This window comes from Mastigoproctus giganteus, chromosome 2 (genome assembly GCF_048544385.1).
Source record: "Mastigoproctus giganteus isolate SK-2022 chromosome 2, ASM4854438v1, whole genome shotgun sequence".
Lineage (NCBI taxonomy): Eukaryota > Metazoa > Arthropoda > Arachnida > Uropygi > Thelyphonidae > Mastigoproctus > Mastigoproctus giganteus.
In genome coordinates this window covers 161,043,724-161,066,348 of record NC_143576.1, presented here as the reverse complement: position 1 = coordinate 161,066,348, position 22,625 = coordinate 161,043,724, and the positions used below count along the sequence as shown (strand labels likewise).

The window sequence follows — 22,625 nt, the reverse complement described above, 5'->3', positions numbered from 1 at the left end:
AATTTTAGAAATCTCTGCAATATAGTTAAAGTGATTCCTTGTGCTTGGGAGTTTTTGCATGAGTAACAATGGACTGAAGACATTAGAGTGGTGTTCTGAAGAGTATTTCAAAATAAAGGGATCCAGAATATACTTGTGTGGCATATGTGAGAATGTGTTTTTATTATAAAAAATTAATTTTTAGCTTTTTTTTTTTGCTGAATTGAAAACAGTGTTCTATTAATCAAGATTTGCTAAACACAATTACAAAATATTGATCAAAAATAAACAAGAAGCCAATAATGATGATAATGAATGTTTTTATCATATTACTTAGAATTTTTTAGGTCACTCATTCCCCAAACTGAAAAACAGATGCCACATGAATGACTGTATTTTTGTAAACTGTTCATGTTTAGCCATGGAAACTAAAGCCTCCATTTTCTTGTACTCAGCTCCATTTGAGAATGGAAGTTGATATATAAGAAAGCTGGTCGCTTTTGCTTGCATCCCTGGTAAATGCTAAATGAAAAATGTATTTCTTAATTCAGAGTATATTGAAATGAAAACAGATATACTGTATAATCAATTAACCTGATGCTGCTAATGTGGGTTCTGATAGATGCCAATTTTTAAAATTCTTTTATATTTTTAAATCTATAAATGAAATTAAATCCTCCCATGTATTTTTGCCCACCAATATTTTCTAGCTGATTATACAGTATTTTCTGTTTTCATTTTGATATACTATGAATTATGAGAAATAAATTTTTTGTTTCACTTTTAGAGATGCCAGGCAAGCAAAAACATATCTTTCTTATAGGTAATTCCTATTCCTGTGTGTTGTCTGTAATGAGCGTTATCTGATTTTGTTGTAGAACTTTGGTTTATAGCTAAATGCACATAGCTGACAAAAATCATGTTGCATTTGCTGGACACCATGTGAACATGTGTGTTTCAATTTGGGAATGAGTGACCTTGAAAATTCTTAAAAAAATAAAATCTTTATTTAATAATAGATTTTATTTATTTTTTTTATTGGTTTCTCCCATTTGTTTCACAATTTTTAATAGTGTTTAGTAAATCAGACATAATTACTAGAATACAAATTTCAGTTAATTAAAAAAAGCCAATAATTATATTTTTATAATTAAAACGAAAAGGTGCCCCATGGATTTCACAAAAATGTATTTGTTCTTTTTAAGGGCACAAGTAACAGTGGGTTAAAGGACAGTGGCAGGAAACGCTACTGGAGAGGATTTGATTTCATTTTCAAATAAAAAAAAAACACATAGTAATCTTAGAAATTACTCTGAAGCTTCATTGGGTGCTATTGCTTTGGATTTTATACAGTATATTATCATGGGAACCTTTGCTATAGCTTACAGAAGTAGTTTATTTTCTGATGTGGATCAAGCTGTAATGTAAGTCGTCCATTGGTTGCATCCAACCAACTGACAACTGCTATTATTCAAATTGTACCTCATATAAACTTGGAAGGCAAGCAGGTTTATTTAGTTTTCAATTACCTTGGAAATTTTCCCATGGTTGCAGAAGTGTATCACATTCTATCTGATTTAGTGGGGGTGGGGGCACTGCTCGCCTTAAATGATTATACAGTGTATAAGATCTGATCAGAAATTTCTGTCTTCATTTATTACAAAAGCAGTGGAAATAGAAGATTAAGATGATGAATAAGCATAGGGGAATGGTTACCATATTACTAGATTCAGCTGCTTCTTGCTTACCAAACCATTAGTAAGTAGTACATGTTGAAGTTTAGATGTGTCAAAGGCCTCTGGCAAATTGTAATGGATATGAAAGTGAATGGAAATGGAGATGGAAAGAGACAGTGATGGAATGAGAGAGCAAAAGAGGATACTCTAAGGAAGAATAGGACCTTCAGAAAAAGATGTAAAAAGCCAATGGACGGTCAGAGAGAGAGAGAACATAAAAAAACAAAAAGGGATGCAGAGAGAATATTATTATTAGCCACATGGTGCAAAAGGAAGCCTGAGGGTTATGCTGCACCAGCCAAAAAGAAAAAAAATCAGTAAGTTACCCTGAGAGAGAGAGAGAGAGAGAGAGAGAGAGAGAGAGAGAACGAGCAAGAGTCAGAAGTAGAAAGGAATCACCAAGAAAGAGAAGAATGATGATATCCAGCTCAGGATCCTGGGTGTGCTAAGCCCATACTCACCAGATGTGAGCCCCTGGAGTTAGTCAAAGAAGAGAAGAAATGGTTGGAGAGTTGGTTGCAAGACTTGTGGGATGTTGTTAATAATGGGAAAAAGATGTTATATGGATTAGTGAAGAATAGGAGAAGGGGATAGGAAGGAACAATATTACTGTGTAATAATGTTTATTACACAGTAATATTGCTACTGTAATATTCTGACATTGGAAGAATAATTACAAATGAAGAAGAAATGAAGAAGAAAGGAGGTGGAAAGGCTATTTTAGGAGGCTGTTGAACATCAGAGAAAAAGGAGATACAATGGAAGAGGAGGGGGAGAGCCAGGTAGCAAAAAGTGAAGTGGCAGCAGTAATGGAAATGATGGAAGCGGGGGTAAATCACCAGGGTGTGATGAAGTGACTATAGAAATGGTAAGATATGCTGTCTAAGCAGGACAAATGGATGCATAGAGTAGTGAAAGCAGTATGGGAGGAGAAAAGGATAATAAGAGAATGGGAAAGAGGGTTGATTTTGCCTATATGTAAGAAAAAGGGGACAGTAAAAAGTTTGAGAACTATTGAGGGATTACCCTGCCTAGTCACATAGGGAAATTGTACGAAAGAATAATGGAGAGGAGAGTATGAGAAAAGGTTGAAAGTAGGATGAGGGCTTCACAAAAGGCAGGTCAACCACAGATTTAATTTTTGCTGTAAGATAAATGATGGAAAAACATTACAAGTATGGAAGGGATCTGTGCATGGTTTTTTTTGGATATTGAAAAGGTATATGATAATGTAGAGAGAAGAAGGATATGGGAAGTTTGCCTATATGTAAGAAAAAGGGGACAGTAAAAAGTTTGAGAACTATTGAGGGATTACCCTGCCTAGTCACATAGGGAAATTGTACGAAAGAATAATGGAGAGGAGAGTATGAGAAAAGGTTGAAAGTAGGATGAGGGCTTCACAAAAGGCAGGTCAACCACAGATTTAATTTTTGCTGTAAGATAAATGATGGAAAAACATTACAAGTATGGAAGGGATCTGTGCATGGTTTTTTTTGGATATTGAAAAGGTATATGATAATGTAGAGAGAAGAAGGATATGGGAAGTGTTAAGAAAACAGTGAGTAGGAACATCATTGATACAGAGTATTAAAAGTGTACAGAAGGACTGAAAGCTGTGTGAAGGCAATGGCTGGAATCACAGGCTGGTTTGAAATTAATAATAGACTGAGATAGTGTAGTGCACTTGTACTATACACATATGATGATATAACGAATGCTGTGAAGAAAAGGATCGGGACAGAAAGCATGATAGTGATAATATTTCTTGACTTATGGGGGATGGGAAGGAGGAGGTACAGAAGCAGGTGGAAAGCTGGATTGAGGAGGCAAAGAGATACAATTTAAAGTTTAGTAATGCTAAGAGTAATTCAACGAGAATGACAATGAAGGAGGGAGAGGAAGGGGTTAACATCTTTATTGAGCGAAAGAAGATAGAAGTGGATAGTTTCAGATAGTATAGTAGATAAAGAAGGGAGAACTGAAAAGGAAGTATGTAGAAAAGCAGACCAAGAAAGCATGTTTTATAACTGTGCAAAATGTCTAGTTTGGAGAAAAAAAGGTACCGGAGAAGTGCAAGCTGGTATTCAGTAGAGCTTACTGTGTACCAGAAATACCTATGGATCAGAAGTATAGGTAATGCAGAGAAGGATATTATCCAAATGCAAGTGATGGATATGAAGTTTCTAAGGGGTATGTGTGTGTGTGGAAAGACCAGGAGAGAGAGAGAGAGTAAGAAACACTGAAAAATGTAGGAGAACGTACATTACTCAAGAATTATACACAATAATACACAGTACCTCGCATTTTTCAGTGTTAAAACTTCAAATGCCATTTCTCAGTCCATCTGCCTAAGTTGTCTATTAATTATACAAATATAATTATTTGTATTAATTATATAAATACTGTAGCCACTATGATGTGATACTCAGAAAAGTTTTCCAAAGTCGATATACTGTAATTCCCATAATGATAACTTTCTTTATTGTTCTGTCAGAACAGTACATAATCTTTCAATAGTAGTTCATCTGTATACATTATTATGGGTGGACCTGTGTCAGGTTCAGAAATCGGGCATTTTCAAAAATATCGCAAGAGTTAAGTGGCCTAACATGCTGGATTTCAAAGTTGTTTTGAATTTCTACTATCGTACATAAATGTTGAATATCATAAGAAATTCAGAAAATCTCTTGTATTCTGATTTCTAATTTCTATCAGTTCTAACTCTTAACTCTTATTGCAGCTAAACTTAGGGTTACCATCTTCTGCACTCATAAAAAGAGGACATTTACATGTTTTGGGGCAAATAAAAGAGGACAAAAAGTTCATCTTGGATTAAAAAAAGAGGACAAATATATTATGCAAATAATAAAATAAAGACAATGTAAACCACATTTACTGATGTTTAGGTTTAGTACATTCATATTTGTCTTGAGAAATTATTTCTTTCAATAGCTCTGGATTGCCTCTTAAATATATGTAAAAATCAACGCATGACATATGTTTGAAATTGTACTGCAAAAACAAAATACCTTTTACAGGATTGACATTTAACCTATTCCTTTCTTTCGTCCAGTGACTTTGCATTAGAGAGAGAATACTCTCTCTCTCTACATTTGCATTGTGAGGAGGAATTGCAAAGAAAAATTGGGCAATTTTCAACAATTCTGAATGGAATTCTATTTTTTGAATTACTAAAATATTTGGCCCACTTTTTATGTATAAGCACGTTTATTATGTTTTTAAAGTCTTTATTATTCATTTGACCCCCAAAAAATTTCTTCAAATTGTTAAATTGGTCAAAACACTTAACATCATCAATTGGTACCCCTTTGCCAATCAAGTAGGAAATAGAACATTCTACACTGTTCCAGCTTGGTACCGCATCCATTTTCATCCATATAAAACAGGAAATGGATTCCATATAGTGAAGCCACTTATCTAAATATTCCATGCAATTTCTATACAGATTTTTTGTATCACTAGAAAATTTTTCACATTCAAGTACAAGTCCTTCATCATGTTTTTTGTATAGCATTTCCTTTACTCTTAATGGCATGAAGTTGTGATCCATTCGTTTTGAGATAATTTCTTTCACTGAGACTAAGACATCTAGCACTTCTGCAGCTGAGTTACTTTCCCTTTCAATTCGTTGTATGTCTGTATGGAATACACTCATAAGTGACTGCATGAACCAAAGATGAATCTCACTAAATCCATTTTCAAAGAACCTTTTAATCACATTGGGAGGTTTTTCTTGGGACAGAAAATAAGCCTGTAAAGCTGGAAACATATCTATGAGCCTTGTGATGCCTGGAAATAATGAAAGCCATCTCGTCTTGCTGTGAGAAAGGGGCTGTCTATATTCAATCTCAACAAACTCACAGTATTCCTTAAGCTCCTCAGTCCGGACTGTATAATTATGAAAATACTGGTAAATTTTAAAAACAATGTTCTCTACATCAACTTCCCAAAGTTCTGCGGCATTCCGAAGACAATTGTTCAAAATATGTGCAGGACAGCCCACTCCAATCAAAGTTTTGTTATGCAACAATTTCTTTAATTTTGCAAAGACATTATTCCCTTCTTCATTTCGTCTCAGTCCTCCAAACATTGTATTGCAATTGTCCCCAGTGAATGCAGTACATTTTTCCCACAAACCATTTTTTTCAAGAGTTTCTTTAACATACGTAGCAATGGTATCTGCAGTCTCGTTAGGCATCTTCTGTAATTCGATTAATTTTGTTTATAACCCTCCTTCATTTACATCAAAATATTGAATAATTAATAGGAAGATTTTTTTCAGAACCATGATTACTTCCATCAGTTGAGACCCCACAATATGCAATTTTATTTTCTTTTAAAGTTTTTACAGTAACATTAAGAGAACGATTTGCAAGTACAAAGTTTACAATGGCTTCTGTCTTGGTTCTAGCGCAAGAAAATCTTTTTGCTATCTCAGAATCAAAAAATACATTTTTTAACACGACAGTTGTGCAATCCATTGATTTGTAACTGTTATGTTTGTTATTTGGTTTTTAGGAGCATTAGCAACTAAGGCCGTGTTGCTCCGGAAATATGTGGTGGTCATTCCCTGACCTTTCCGCATCCTCTGTATTTGGTGGTGATGGGATCGAACCCCAGTCTAATCAAGAAGCATGTGTTACGCACTGCTGCTCCTTCCCACCTGGCTATGGAGGTGCCAATTTGTAACTACTGTGATGTTTAACAGTGCAAAAAGCAAAGGTACCCTCTGCAGCAGCCAGATCATATTCTATTTTACCGACAGCTTGGACAAAAAAATCTGTAACCTTTCCCGAAGAGGCCTCACTTTCAACTGCTTTCTTGTGCTTCTCAGTTTCAATGTGATGCTTCAAATCACCAACCCCTTTTATTGGCTACTGAAACTTATGTTCCCATTCTGCAAACTTTACATTCAGCTTCCCATTCCTCTTGGCCAGATACAAAACATGGAAATTTGTTTTTCATCTCTTCTATAAACATGCACTTCCTTTTAGGCATTTAATTTTTATAATTGAAATAATATTTAATTTTTATAATTGAAATAATAGTAAATATTTTTTATTGTAAGTAGTGAAGCATAAATTTTATTAAGGTTAGGTTATGTTTTACATTCACAACTAAACTAACCTAATTGCAGAAAAGTACCTACAGGTATAAAGATGGATAATAAATATTTTTGTAATTAAAGTGAAAAACAGTATTTTTAAAAACGGTAAACTTTGGTATTAAATAAACTAGTGTCTGCCTCTTGATTGGATTGTTGATAAGTATACCAAATTTAGTTGACAGTACGCAACTTTCGATCAATTTGGTGTGCACACAGCTCAAAATCCACGTTTTCATATGCTGCAATCAATTTTTAGAGAAAACAGCTCCTCTAACTGTCAATATTTATATACATGCTGGAATTCCTGTAATTTATCTTTTTCTAGCACACCATCTGATCTTCACACGTTATCTACTCTCTAAACCAAAATATTGTATTGCTAGACTATATAAAATTTATATGTGCATAAATTCTGAAGCAGGCGTGGGTTGGTAACAATCTCAATGCACTAAACTGAGCATCGTCGGGGTCTTCTGCCTAATTGTCAACACGGAAATTCGAATTGAAGAATCGTCTCCTATTCCGAAAAAGATTCTGTATAACGTAACTCGGTAGTTTTTGTCGAGCTTTCATAAAAAAATGGCATATAATATAAAAATCCGGACATTTAGACAAATTTATAAAAATCCACTCGGACAAAAATTTTAGACAAAAATCCGGACAAATCCGTTTAAAAGAGGATGGATGGTAACCCTAAGCTAAACTCTACTAACTCTTATTGCAGCTAAACAGTATCATAAATAAAATAATTCATGATGTGATATCTTGCATTTGAATGTTGAAGTGTTGCACCAAAATTGATTTCACACTTTACAATGTTTTTAACTTCCCATATTTATTTTCATTGAGAATGACATCTTAATTTTAACTTTATTCCTATGATATTAAAGAAGAATAATGAAAATAACCCATCCTCTTGCTATTGTAATTTTTGCTGACACTGCTTTTTTTTGTTATCATTTTGCAATTTGTTTTTAAGTTTTTTTTATGTAATCCCCAAACACGAGAGGTATTAGAACCTATAGTACTTAGTACCGTGCTTGGATTGGAGGTTGAGAGACAAAAGAAGATATTTGTTGACATTGAACTTGAACTTCTGTAGACTGTAATTTTTAGGAAAAACGTACGAAGGAAGGTTGTTCCAGAAAACGGCAGTAGAATGAATAAACAAGGAAGATGAAAAGTTGGTTCTGTGAGTTTGAAGTTGGACAGTAAATGGATGTTGGCTGGTAGCGGCATGTGTTTGGACTGTTTTGAAAGAGAGAGAGCGGGAATTGTAGAAGCCATTTCAGAAGAAAAGTGCCCATGGAAGTATATCTGTAGAAGAGGCATGCAGCAGAAACAGTACGTCTATGAGACAGTGAGTGGAGAGACTCTGTTGGAGATGAATTATTAATTAACCTAACTGCCCTCTTCTGATTGGAATCAAGAAGCCTAAGAGAGGTTTTGGGAGCACCACCCCAGATGCGGGAACAATATTCCATGGCAGGGCGGATTTGCGATTTATACAGCGTGAGCAGCTGTTTGGAAGAAAAGTAATGCCGAGAGCGAAAGAGAAAACCAAGTTTTTTAGATGCAGAGGAAGCAATATTTGTAATTTGCTTGTGCCAAGAGAAATTAGAAGTCAGGATAATCCCCAAAAGAGATATATCATTTTGCCTAGAAATCGGAGTGTCACTAAAGACAAGCATAGGGGCAGAAGAATCCTTTTTGTGAGATATAAGACAAGACTGAGTTTTAGAAGGGTTGAAATCAACTAAGTTGTCTTTGCCCCACTGGAGAATTACATGAAGATTGGCATTTAAGGAATTGATAGCAGATTTTCGAGAAGTTGAAGCTGATTGAGCAGGGCAAGGTTTCTCAAAGTGGAATGCAATGTGCTATCATCGGCAAAACTATGGATAGGATTTCCAGTCAGTGGAAGAAGGTCATTAATATACAAGAAGAAACGAGTCGAGGAAAGAAGTGAACCTTGTGGCACACCGGCATTAGTGGAGAAGTAAGAAGACAGAGCCATCTACCATCACCCTCAGTGAGTGATCAGAGAGAAAACTGGATAACCAATTACAAAAAACAGTTGGCAAACCATAAGATGGAAGCTTGTAGAAGACCTTTATGTCAAACACGATCGAAAGCCTTTGAGATGACAAGAGCAACTATTTGTGTTTCACCGAACCTTTCCATTGAATAAGTCCATAAATGGGTAACATAAGCCAGAATATCACCAGTGGATCGACACCGATGGAATCCATACTGGCGATCGTTGATCAGACAGAAGGTTTCTAGGTAGTTTAAGAGTTGGCGGTTAATTGATTTTTCCATTATTTTAGAAGGAGTAGAAATAATTGCAATGGGTAAGAAAGTGAACAAAGGTGGCAAAGAATAGGAGTAAGTTCAGGAACACAGGTTTTCAGAACAAGTGGAGAAATACCATCGGGACCTGGAGCTTTCTTAGCATCAAGAATTGTCAAAATTCTTCTGCCATCCTTTTGACGGAAGACCACAGGAGGCATTGAAGGGAGCGTGTTGGGAATGGTGGGAGGTGTTTTACCAAGATCATTAATACATGAGTTGGAAGGAAAATGGGATGCTAGCAGGTCAGCTTTATCCTTGGCTGAAGTGAAAACAGAACCATCTGGTTTGGACAGAGGCGGGAGCAGAGATGGGCAAAAGTTGCGGCCAATAGCTTTGGCAAGAGACCAGAATGCTCGGCTACCATTAGGGCAAGAAGCAAGTTCTCTTAGCCTGTTCAAACTCTAGTTTGGACTGATTAATAACTGTTTTACAACTTTGGTGTAGGCAGAAAATGAAACTGAAGAATTAGAAACAAGCCAATTACGATATGCAACATTCTTCTCTTGACCAGCCTTAGCACATTTATTGGAAAACCAAGGTTTAGATAAAGGACGAGATTTTAAAGTGGAGTGTGAGATAAAGGATTCCATTCCTGCAAGAATAATTTCATTGTCACGATCTGAGCAAACGTTGACATCAGAAGTTTTGAAACAGTAATCCGCCCAAGGAAAAGGAGAAAAGAAATCTTGCAGGTCATCCCATTTTGCATTCTTGTAATGCCAAACAACACGATGTTGGGAATAGCCATGAGATAAAGGCTCCATTGAAGAAGAGACAATCACCAAGTTGTGATCTGAAGTGCCTAAAGGACCTCTCACTTCAACCGTGTACTTAGAAGAGTTGTTTGTGAGAAAAAGATCAAGCGTGCTGGTTGTATGATTAGGATTGTCCAGTATTCTTGTAGGTAAATGAACAATCTGTGCAAGGTCATTAGTAATTGCAAAAGCCTTAGCATCTCGACCAGCTGGGTCGGTATGTTTAGAAAACGGAAGCCAGCTGGAGTTGTGAACATTAAAATCACTAAGGAAAATTACCTCACTGTTAGGAAATTTGGACTGGAGAAATTCAAGTTGCAAAGAGAGGAAGTCAAAGAGCTCCAAGTGATTAGTGGAGTTGGGAGAACGGTAGAGACAACAGATGAATCTCTCTATCTCATTTGACACAATGAGATAGAGAGATTTTAAGTCAGAGAAGATCAAAGAGAGGAGATTCCAAATTGCCAAGTCTCTGACCGGCAATATCAGAACGGACATATGCACAAATACCACCTTTGAGGTGAAAGGAATCATACAGTGAATAATTTGGGCATCTGAGATGAGCAGGAGTTGAATCAACCGATAACTGAGATTCTTTCAGAAAAAGTACATGGGGTTTGGCAGCCTGCAAGTGGAAATGGACATCGTTGAGATTAGAATTGAGACCATGTATATTTGTGAAATGACTTAGGAAGTGTTTGGAAGGTTTAGATCTTTTCGCAGATAAGCTTGCTCTATTAGTTTGACAATTCATGGTGTATTCAATAGTAAGAAAAAGTGGGGGGGGGGGACATGCTGTATGAAGTAGTGAAATTTTTGGATATGGCGTACACATTGTAAGAATATACCCAGATCCTTGACATAATTTGGCCTCAACAATGCTCCCCGCATACACACTACTCGGGCTCCCTCCAGTCACTATCTGGCAGAGTAGGGGTAGCAAGATTATACACTAGCTGATCCGGAGGTCTCCTAGAGAGTTACCAATAGGTTCGGTCTGGTGTACTAACTAGCGGCCGGCCTGCGAACACTGTTTTAGAGCTGTACCCTCGAAATGTAAAGAATATTGGATCTCGCCACGATGTTCATCATAACCTCAAAAGTCATCAATCATACTGCATGATGGATGAGATAGGGAATAGTTGACCAGAACTTAGCTCTAGAGACTAAACATGGGTTCCACCACTTCAATCCTCCAATAAGCAAAGTGGTGGTATTTGCACTGGTTGATGAGAGTCATCTACCACCTAGTGAGTACATAAAAAGTACATAACTTTTTATTTATTTTTTATTCAATTAAGCTTTACCTTAAAATGTTCCTTACACTTTTTTCCCCATGGAAGGTGACTTTGATAGAACTTTATTAGCCAGTTTAGCAACTGCTTTCTAACTGCATTGTTAATTCCACAACAAACATGGTTACAATATGGAAATCAGTGTATGGATTTGTTAAGAGCAGATCTTGTCTGACCAAGCTAATTAGCTGCTGTGACACAGTAACTTGTCCCTAATGCCACATTGGAGCAGTGTGGCATTAGGGACAAGTTACTGCTATGGATAAAGGAATGATAGTTCAAAGGAGAGAAGGTGGTTATTAATGGATAGTGCTCTTTTTGGGCTAAATGTTATTAGCAGAGGTTTATGCTTCAGGGTTTATGCTTGGCCTTTACTGTTTTCAATATTTATTAATGATATTAATCAGTATTGATAAGTATTGATCAAAGTGATCAATATGGATCACTATTAATAATAGTGATCAGTGTTAATTAATATTGACCACTATTATATTTATTAATGATATTTATATAATATTTATTAATGGTATTAATATAATAAGCATATTAAATTTATTGTTTAAGTTTGTTCATACAAAGGTTGGCAGGGTAGTTAATGACAAGAATCAAGGTGTAACAAGAGCTAGAAAAATTAGCCAAATAGACCGAGAAGTGGCAGTTGAGGTTTAACACTTAAAATTGTAAGATACCACATATGGGTAGCAGTAAATCCCAGAATAATACCATTTGGGTGGTACCACACTCAAGATAATGCTGAATGAAAGAGGACTAGAGGATTGGACACTTAAACATGAAATTTTCTGAGCAGTGCAACAGGCTCTTGACAGCTTGTGGGGGTTCTGTCAACAATATACAGCAATTTTTCCAGCAGTGACAAGGAGGTCATTTTTCAATTGTATAAGCCAGACCCTTGTGTACTGCATATGGGTTTGGAAGCCTCATTTTATGAAGGATGTGGATCTGTTATAGCAGGTGCAGAGGAGAGAAACCAGATTAGTTAAGGATACAAAAAAGGTACTATTACAAGGAAAGACTTTAGTTTTGCAAATTTCAGTGCTTGGAAACTAGGTCTGCAAGGAGACTTAATTGAAGTGTTTAAGGCTTTAAATGGATTGAGTAAACTAAATGCTGATGGCAGCCGTTCTCTTTCTCGAATAACACACATAATTGGGAAGCATTCAAGGAAGTAAGCTTGGAAGCTACTAGGCTTTTTGTTCCAACTAAGAAATACTGTTCTAGATTTAGGCCCAAATAGATGTCAGATGAACTAATGAGACTTGTAGCAGAGAAGAAAAATGCACGGGATGCATATAAATTATCAAGTGACACAGAATCCTATGGTATATATAAGCTAGTCTGTAATCAAGTCACAAAGGAGGTTAAGCAAGTGAAGGCAGATTATGAGAAATCTTTGGCAAAGGATGCAAAGAAAAACAGCAAAGACTTCTTTACTTATACAGGGTGTTTCAAAAGTGATGATCAATAATTTAAAGGTGAACTGTACAGACTACAATGCAAAAAAAGCCTAGTAAACATCGGTCCTCAAGTGAATCATTTTCGAGATATTGCACATTTCTAGTTGAGATCCACCACTGACAAGGTGAACTGTACAGAGTTGGGATCCACCACCGACTTGTTTGTTTAGGTTAGGTTATGCTCATTCTCTCCGTTTCCCCTCTCTCAATGCTCTGAGACGTAGTAGGCATACTAGTACTAGTTAAAGGATAGTCGACATGGAGAGAGGTTACAGCAGCGAAGAGTAGGCAGACATGCACTTCATGTATGGTAAAGCCAACGGCACTCGAGGCTGCACGTTTGTACCAGAAGCATTTCTCCGCTGAAGGCAATCCAGCAGGTGCACATTTATCAGGGTACATCAACCCCTTAGAGAACATGGGCGCTTCGCACATGGAGGCAGGTAGGCATAACACCTGATGTTGAGGAAAGAGTGTTAGAAAGAACATCCTGTAACATGTAACATCTGTAAAATCCTGTGGTGTTGAAACAAAAAATTAAAAATGTATTATCTTATGTTTCATACAACCACCCTTAGCAAACGATTCATAGCTTTTTGCTAAACTAATGTTCCCATGGTCAGTAGCGGATATTAACAGAAAATGTGCATTATCTCGAAAATGGTTCATTTGCGGCCCAATGTTGACTGGGACTTTTTTGCTTATTTTAGTTTGTACTTTTTTGCCTTTAAATTATTGACCATTTTTGAAACACCCTGTATAAACTCTAAAAAGAATGGGATGAATCAGATTGATCCACTTCATATCAATGGTTTGACTGTAGATCATTCTCATATAGCTGCCAAACTAAATGAGTATTTTGCATCTACATTCACACATGAGGAGTCATTTTTTCAGTTAACTCCCTGTTAGAGTTTGAAAAACATGAGGATGTTTTTCAAACTCTAACAGGGAGTTAACTGATTTTGTAATAACTGAGAGCAAAGTGGAGGAGAAATTTTTGAAGTTAAACATAAGAAAGGCACCTGGGGTGGTTCCTTTAATATAATTATCCAATTATATTAAAGGAAGTGACAAAAGAAGTAAGCAAACCCATAGCCATAATTATGAGAGCATCATTAAACTCAGGAGAAGTCTCCACTGACTGGAGATGTACAAATGTATCTTCAATTCTTCACAAAGGGTGACACGAATAATTACAGACCTGTAAGTTTAACTCCTGTGCCAGGGAAAATAATGGAGTCACTGGTTAAAGATACATTGCAGGATCATCTAGACAAGACAACAGTAATAATTCAGACACAGCATGGGTTTGTTAAAGGGAAGTCTTGTCTGACTAATTTGATTGGGTACTATGACATTGTCACAAAGGAACTGGATGCAAAAAATAATTTTGATATCATATATTTGGATTTCAGCAAAGCTTTTGATACTGTTGCACATGGAAGACTACTGTACAAATTGAAGCAGTATGGCATTAAGGGTAAGTTGCCACAATGGATAAAAGGATGGTTGAGTGGGAGAAGACAGAGAGTGGTAATCAATGGAAACTGCTCTACGTGGACTAATGTTATTAGTGGAGTTCCTCAGGGTTCAGTGTTGGGTCCATTATTGTTTTCTCTATTTATAAATGATATTGATGATGGTATATCAAGCTTAACGTTTGCAGATGATACAAAGATTTGGAGGATTGTTAATAACACTAATGACAGAATGCTGCTGCAACAGGATCTGGAAAAGTTGGGCAGATGGGCCGAGAAGTGGCAACTGAAGTTTAACATTGACAAATGGAAAGTACTGCATATGGGTAGCAATAACCCCAGGAAAATGTACCAGCTGTGTGTTGTTATACTCAAGGTAATGGAGAATGAAAGAGACCTCGGGGTAATTGTGCAGTCAGATATGAAGTTTTCTGACAGTACAAACAGGCTGCCAAAGTAGGTCATACCATCTTGTCAATGATATACAGGAATTTTGCTAGCAGGGATAAGGAGGTGATTATCCCCTTGTATAAGGCAATGGATGGTGCCTCCACGGGCAGGAGCAGCAGTGTGTAGCACAAGCTTCTTCATTAGACTGGGGTTTGAGGCCGTGACCACCAAATACGGAGGATGCGGAAAGGTCAGGGAATGACCACTGCATATCCCAGGAGCAATATGGCCTTAGTTGCTGAAGCTCCTAAAAACCAAATAACAACAACATAAGGCAATGGTCAGGCCACACCTTGAGTACTGCGTACAGGTCTGAAAGTCTCATTTTAGGAAGGATGTAGAGTTGCTAGAATGAGTATAGAGAATGGCAACAAGACTGGTGAGGGGAACAAAGGGGTGCTCTTATGAAGAAAGGCTTAAGTTATGCAAATTGCAGCATCTGGAGACTAGGCACCTGTGAGGCGATCTGATTGATGTTATAAGACCTTGAATGGATTGAGCAGGCTGAATGCTGATGGGATTCTTCCTCTTACTCAGATTACAAACCTGAGGGGCATTAACTGAAATTGAGGAAAGACAGTTGTTGTATAGACGTGTGGAAATTTTCCTTTAGCCAGCAGGTAGTTGATTGTTGGAACAAACTTCAATCTGTCATTGTGGAAGTTGATAGCTTAAATAAATTCAAGGCAGAACTAGACAAACATTTGGAATGAATAGATGGGTAAAATGGGAAGAGTTTTTTTTTGGCCTATGCTGTATAAGCTTGCTTTCTTGCATCATCTGCCTCTACTAATGCTATTGCTAAACATAAATTGAAAAAGGAATTGTTGCAGGTTAGGTGTAGGAAAATTTTCTTTCAGCCAGAGAATAATTGTAAAAAAAACTCATCTGGTGTTGAGGAAGTTTTAATTGTGGGTAGTTTGAATAAATTTAAGGAAGGATTAGGCAAATTATTAATGTGGATGGACACAAGGTTTTTTTTTGTTGATAGTCTATAAGCTTATTTCCTTTCATTATTTGCCAATATTAATACATCTTGATATTGGGAGCTGTCTTTAAAATGGAAACAAAAGCAAATCATATTATAATGCTTTTCATATTTTACCATATTCCAGTTACATTAATTTGTTTCAGTAGAATGAAAACACGATATGCATATTATAAGTGGTATTAGTAGCAACAAGACCGATATTTATGAAAGCATAGGAGAAAAATTACATTATTCTCACATTAAACTGCAGAAAAAATATAATTATTGCTGCAGTTTAAAGCACTTGTTATAGTGACAAATTTGATATTTATATATACAGGTAGCCCTCGTTTTGCACTGGTCTGATTTGCACTGATTCACAATAGCGCTGATCACTAACCACAACGCTATTTTTATTTATTTATTTTTGCAAATTTTTTATAAATTGAAAGTTTAAAATCGTCAGACAATTTATCTGTATCATATTGTGCTATTCACTGTTTATGTGATTTAGGACAATCTGAGGCAATCAGCAATTAGCACATCCGTATCAGAGACGAGAAAGATACCTGTCCTCAAAGTAACCACTCGTGGATGCGGGTAGTAAAGGTCCATGTGGTGAACCATTCAGTTGATTGTTGTTTACACTATTTACACGTGCTGGAAATTTATTATGCTAGCATTTTTTATTAATTGTGCTATTAATAAATTAAATAAAAATAATAGTGATATCCGTGTGCAGTTTTTGCCAATCGTGTTATAAAGTTTTTAATTTAATAGAATAAAGAAATGCCATGTCTGGTAAAAGAAGTTTATTGAATCCTAGTGCAATATTAGGAGGATTCAATCTGGTGAAAGCCACCCTAATGTGTGTAGAGCTACAAATATGCCTCCATCGACTATTACTGCAACTATGAAGAATGCTAATAAAATAAAACAATTGATGCAGAGTAGTAGGTAAAATTTTTGATGTCTGGAACCTAACCCAATGATTTCAGATTGACTCCATTATATAAAGGGTTCCATTTGTGCCTGTCCCCCCCAGGAACCTTACCCTGATGTAAATCAAGGGCTATGTGTATTTATATTTTGTTACTTTGCTTTACTTATTTTGACTTTTTACCTTTAGTTTTTATTATCTTGTAATAGACTTTCTTTCTATATCAACAAATTACAAAAAAATTATAAAGTTTTATACCTTATTTTATGGCAGAAATGAAATATGTACTTGGATTTAATATAGTTCTTTTTTTTTTAAACTAGATTATCATTATCAGAAGAAGTGATGACTCTCATAACTTTGATTCAACGTATATGTCATTGGGGACCAGCACTGGCCTTGTTCATCATTAAGTGCATTGCCTTTACAACACTTCATGTAACTTCAATGTGGTTACCACCAACTGACTCTACCTTTGGAACTATTAATCACATTATTTTCATTTGCTTTGTTGGCCTTACACTGTATCATTTGTTTTGTGCCATGTTTATTGGTCCTGGACATGTTCCGATTGGTTGGAAACCAGTAGGTATCAAATATGTTTAACTTTCTGTGTATTTATTTTTGTACATTTTAAGTTTAGATTTTCATTAAAGTTCTTCTGCAGAAACTTTATTTTATCTGTTAACCCATTTGAAGGGCAGACTTTTCTTGCTTTCCTTATACAATTAGTAGGTACCTTTCATTTATTTTTTTTTTTTATTCAGCCATTTCTAAAATAATAAGTGGTTTGGTTGGCTTTCAAATATTTGAGAAAGACTTTGAACGGAAAAGAACTGTATTACATTCAGTATAGTAAATTTTTCCAATTTGATTGTATTTCAGTCGTGATTTGGGAAACTGAAAACTACAGGTATCCATTTTATTTTTCTAAATATTATGATATACATATTTACACAATTTTCCAGTTCAGATTGATATATTGTATGTAGTCTCTGAAGTTTTACTAGCACAATCATCATTCTTTCTCTCTCTCTCTCTCTGTACTCGTTCCAACAGCTCTACATCCTTCTTAAAATGAGGCTTCCAGACCTGTATACAGTACTCAAGGTGTGGCCTGACCATTGCCTTATAAAAGGGGATAATCACCTCCTTATCCCTGCTAGAAAAATTCCTGTATATCATTGACAAGACACCATGAGCTACTCTTGCAGACTGTCTGCACTTTTCAGAAAACTTCATATCTGCCTGCACAATTACCCCCAGGTCCTTTTCATTCTCTACCACTTTCAGTGTAGTACCACAGAGTTTGATACGTTACTCTGGGATTACTGCATCTCATATGTAGTACTTTACATTTGTCAATGTTTTGCCACCTCTCAGCCCATCTGCTCAACTTTTCTAGATTCTGTTTCAGCAGGTTTTATCACCATTTATAGTCTGCATTGAAACAATTAGAAATATTATTCGACCAGTCACTTTGTACTGTCATTAGTGTCATTAACAACCCTGCCAACCTTCGTATCGTCTGCAAACTTGGACATTAAGCTTGATATACCGTCATCAATATCATTTATAAATACAGGAAACAACAGTGGACCCAACACTGAACCCTGAGGGACTCCACTAATAACATTAGTCCACAAAGAGCAGTTTCCATTGATTACCATTCTCTGTCTTCTCCCATTCAACCATCCTTTTATCCATAGCAGCAATTTGCCTCCAATGCCACACTGCTCCAATTTGTGCAGCAGTCTTCTATGTGCAACAGTATCAAAAGCTTTTCTAAGATCCAAATATATGATATCAAAGTTATTCTTTGCATCCAGTTCCTTTGTGACTACATCATAGTATCCAATCAAATTAGTCAGACAAGACTTCCCCTTAACATACCCATGCTGTGTCCGAGCTATAACTGAAGTCTTGTCTAGATGATCATGCAATGCTTCTTTAACCAGTGCCTCCATTAATTTCCCTGGAACAGAAGTTAATCTAACAGGTCTGTAATTACCTTTGTCTCCCTTTGATCCTCCTTTGTGGATTGGGGTCACATTTGCACATCTCCAGTCCATGGGTACCTCCCCTGAGTCCAGGGAAGCTCTCATAATTATGGCTAAGGGTTTGCTTACATCCTTTGCCGCCTCCTTAAATATAACTGGATAGATTCCATTCACCCCAGGTGCCTTTCTTGTGTAAGCTAGATAATCTTATTACAAGATTATCTAGCTTACTGCCAGAGTTGAATACACCTCTGGCATTCCCCTCCCTGAATAACTCATGTGTGAATGTCGATGCAAAATATTCATTTAGTTTGTTAGCTACCTGAGCAGGATCCTCAACAGTTGAACCATCGATATCAAGTGGACCAATCTGATTCATCCCCTTTCTTCTAGAGTTTACGTAAGTAAAGAACTGTTTGCTGTTTTTCTTTGCATCCTTTGCCAAAGGTTTCTCGTAATCTGCCTTTGCCTGCCTAACTTCCTTTGTAACTTGGTTACAGACCAGCTTATATTTATCATATGCTTCTGTGTCACATGTTAATTTATATGTATTCCATATAAAAGCCTACACTTCAAATAGTGGCTTTTAGTTACAATTTGTGCAGCCAGAAATATTGCCCATTTAATTATTTTGAAAATTTCACATCTTTTGAATTTTAGTGATTTATTTTCATCGTGTACCACCTATTGAGTACCTCACTTAGTTGATATGATTTTTTGTGTTGTGTTTTATAAATTTATTGAATTAGCGTTTTATAATTACAAAATTGAGTAAACTGATAATATGGCTCCTAAAGAAAGCAGTAAGAAGAAAATTTCAATTAAAATTAAACAAAAATGTGGCAAAAACAATGTATATAAACATTGTAGTTATTAAGTCCTTGTGTAACTTTAATAACTTTAGATTTACACATGGTCAAAGCACATGACCATGAAGAAAATGTGAATTAAAATGAAAATTTACCATTAGTAAATGGCATATAAAAGGTGCATTCTTAAAGTTTTAGTGTATTAGTGTTTGTTAATTAATTGTTTTTTCCTTTTCAGATCCTTCAACTGATTGAAAATGGCGACAGTAGAAAAAAAGGTCAACTGTGTGTTATGGCTTGCAGAATTGAATTCCATTACAGCTGTGAGAAGAAGATTCACTGCTCATTACATTAAAGATGCACCACATAGGAACTCAATTAACAGTTGGATGAAAAAGTCTAGAGAAACTGGGTCCATGAATGACAAACCATGATCCAGGAGGTCACAAATCAGTGAAGAGACTGTGGCCATAGTCCAGGCAACATTTGAAAGGAGTCCAATCAATTTGGTACATCTGCTGAACTAAACATTCTGCAGTCAACAGTGTGCAAAATTCTAAGAGTGAAACTGCATGAACACGATTACAAGATTCGGGTGGTTCAGATGTTACAGGAAGAAGACTACCAAGCAAGATTGGATAGGATTTCGGTCAACAGATGAAATAAAAAATGGACAATTCCCATGACTTTCTTGAAGAATTGACATTTTCTGATGAGGCTACTTTCCACATTAGTGGCAAAGTCAGCTGCCACAATTGTCGCATTTGAGTAGAGAGAAACCTCAAGGAGTCTGGCAACATGAAGGAGATTCCCCAAAAATCAGTGTCTGGTGTGCCCTCAGGAAGTCATGCATTATCGGTCCTTTCTGTTTTAAAGAAGCAACAGTCAGTGGTGGATGTTACCTTAAAATGCTGCAGAATTTCCTTATCCCTGAGCTACGATGGTTAAATCTTTCAGACAGCACCTTCTTTCAGCAAGATGGTACACCCTGCCACTATGCTACCAATATACGACAGTTTTTGAAGGATGTCTTCCCAGATAAGTGGATCGGTTGAACTGGACCAATTGCTTGGCCGCATTGTTCGCCTGATCCGCCCCACTGGACTACATTTTATGGGGTCATGTTAAAACTGTTGTGTATTCAACAAAACTATGTTCTTTGGATGAACTTAAGGTCATGATCACAAATGCAATTCATGAAATTACTGAGCGGCAACTGGGGAATGTTTTCAATGAGTTGGAAAATCGGTTTAAAAAATGTGTCACAAATGATGGCAGTTATGTTGAAGGTTAAAATATCAAACTGCATTGTTTAAAACTTTAAGATTTCAGCTTTCATATGCCATTTATAGTTTGCTTCTATCATGATCATGTGTACATCTAAATTTATTAAAATTTAAAGCAGCACAAGGACTTTATAACTACCCTGTATTTCCTGAAAATTATAATCTACAGAAGTTCAAGTCTAATGTCAACAAGTATTTTCTTTCATCTTCTCAACCTTCAGCTCATGCATGGTACTAAGTACTATAGGTTCTAATAACTCTCATGTTTGGAGGTTTCATAAAAAAAAAAAAAAAAAAGTGTATATATATATATATATATATATATTATCATTGTACTTACATTTTAAGTTTTATTATAATAAATAACAAAACAAAATTATGTTTTTGAATAACAATATTTAATTATAATTTTGCACCTTCTGTATTATATTGTTCATTTACACATAATATGCCTACGAGGCCTCTGTAGCCGAGTGGTCAGGAGTGGGAGTGCAGTAGCACACGCTCTTTGAGTAGACCAGGGTTCAAGCCCCTGAGTGCTAAGTACGGTCGATCTGCCAACCCGCACTGGACCAGCGTGGCAGATTATGGTCCATTTCCCTTAGCATGAATTGTTGAGGAGGCTTCCATCCTGCAGTGGGTTGATAATGGCTGCAGTTTACCCTTTTTTTTTATGTCTACATGTTAGTCAACACACATTTGATGTCTCCATGTGGGTTGCATACAGAAAGGCTGGAATTAAAATGTTAAATGCTACCCTTTGGTAAGGGTTTTATTTAATTACAGAAATATTATATACGATAATTTTTCAGACAGATAGACATTACTGAAATATTATTTATGATATTTTTATAATATTTAAATTTTTAAATTTAAATAAGTTTTTAAATATTTATTAAATTTTTATATTTATATAATATTTATTAAATTAGGCATTAATATTTATATCACAGACATTACGCCCCCACTTGGGGGGGTTACATTCCTGAGAAATGTCGCGAATACCGAAAACGCGAATACTGAGTTATGGCTCCCATAGTAATAAAGGGGTTCCGTTCCAAAATATGAAATATATAAGAAAAACTAGTCTAAAATTTTGTCTATGTATGTATTATATGTACCTTCATAATATGACTATGTACATAGAAAGTACATAGTGAAATGCAAGCATATGGCATCGAAATGAAAATAAGAAACAATTTAATATTAAATGTAATATTTATTAGAAATTTCAAACAAATCTTTCAAACCCAGCGCCTTTGCTAGCAAAAAAAACTTATCCCGCCAGTGCTATCACCAGTTTCGCTAAAGTGTTGATAAAAGAGTTTTGCCTTTTCACGAATGATGAGTGAACTTAACGGAATTTTATTTTGAGTTCGGTCTTCTATCCACAGATTTAAAGCCTTTTCCATTTTTTATAATTTAACATCACGAGTTACAGAGCAAAATTTTGAAGCAATTAGCGTGTTTTCACGGACACTATGGCGGATTTTTTCTTCTGATTTTTTGATTGATCGTACCGCTGACTCATTGATTTTATAATGTTTTGCCACTGAGGAGACACTTTCACCATTAGAAATTTTATCTAATAACTCAATTTTATTCGCTAATGTCACCACCTTCTTTTATATTTTCACATTTCTCTTGTTATTCGTAGCCATATTTTTGTAGGGGTTAGAAAGAACTTGTCCACAATAAAGTCACTTTCTTCCGTTAACACACTTGAAAAAGTCTGTTTTACACTGCAAAACGGTAGATTTATCATTTTTGTAAGCATATCAATTTATAAATTGATAAATTTATTCTATTTATAAGCATATAAATTAAAAGCAAACGACGAAACCTTCCATAACAAGCGCATAACACATACTGAACAAGGATTAGCGAGAAACATCCACGCTCGCGATTTTGTCACTCCTCTCCCTCCTTCCACCCACCCACTGAGTGCTGTTTTGACCGGGAAAGA

General features: G+C 35.9%; 1 protein-coding gene across 3 annotated transcripts in view; it reads left to right on the top strand.

Moving 5' to 3' along the window:
• LOC150089706 (palmitoyltransferase ZDHHC6) overlaps positions 1-22,625 on the top strand; it is a 181,053-nt gene that overhangs the window by 8,222 nt on the left and 150,206 nt on the right. For all 3 annotated transcript variants that reach the window (XM_090368746.1, XM_090368743.1, XM_090368745.1), the window contains exon 2: positions 16,888-17,149. In XM_090368746.1, coding sequence (XP_090224872.1) covers positions 16,910-17,149 — 240 coding nt within the window. In that variant the 5' untranslated portion in view covers positions 16,888-16,909. The remainder of the gene's footprint in view (positions 1-16,887; positions 17,150-22,625) is intronic.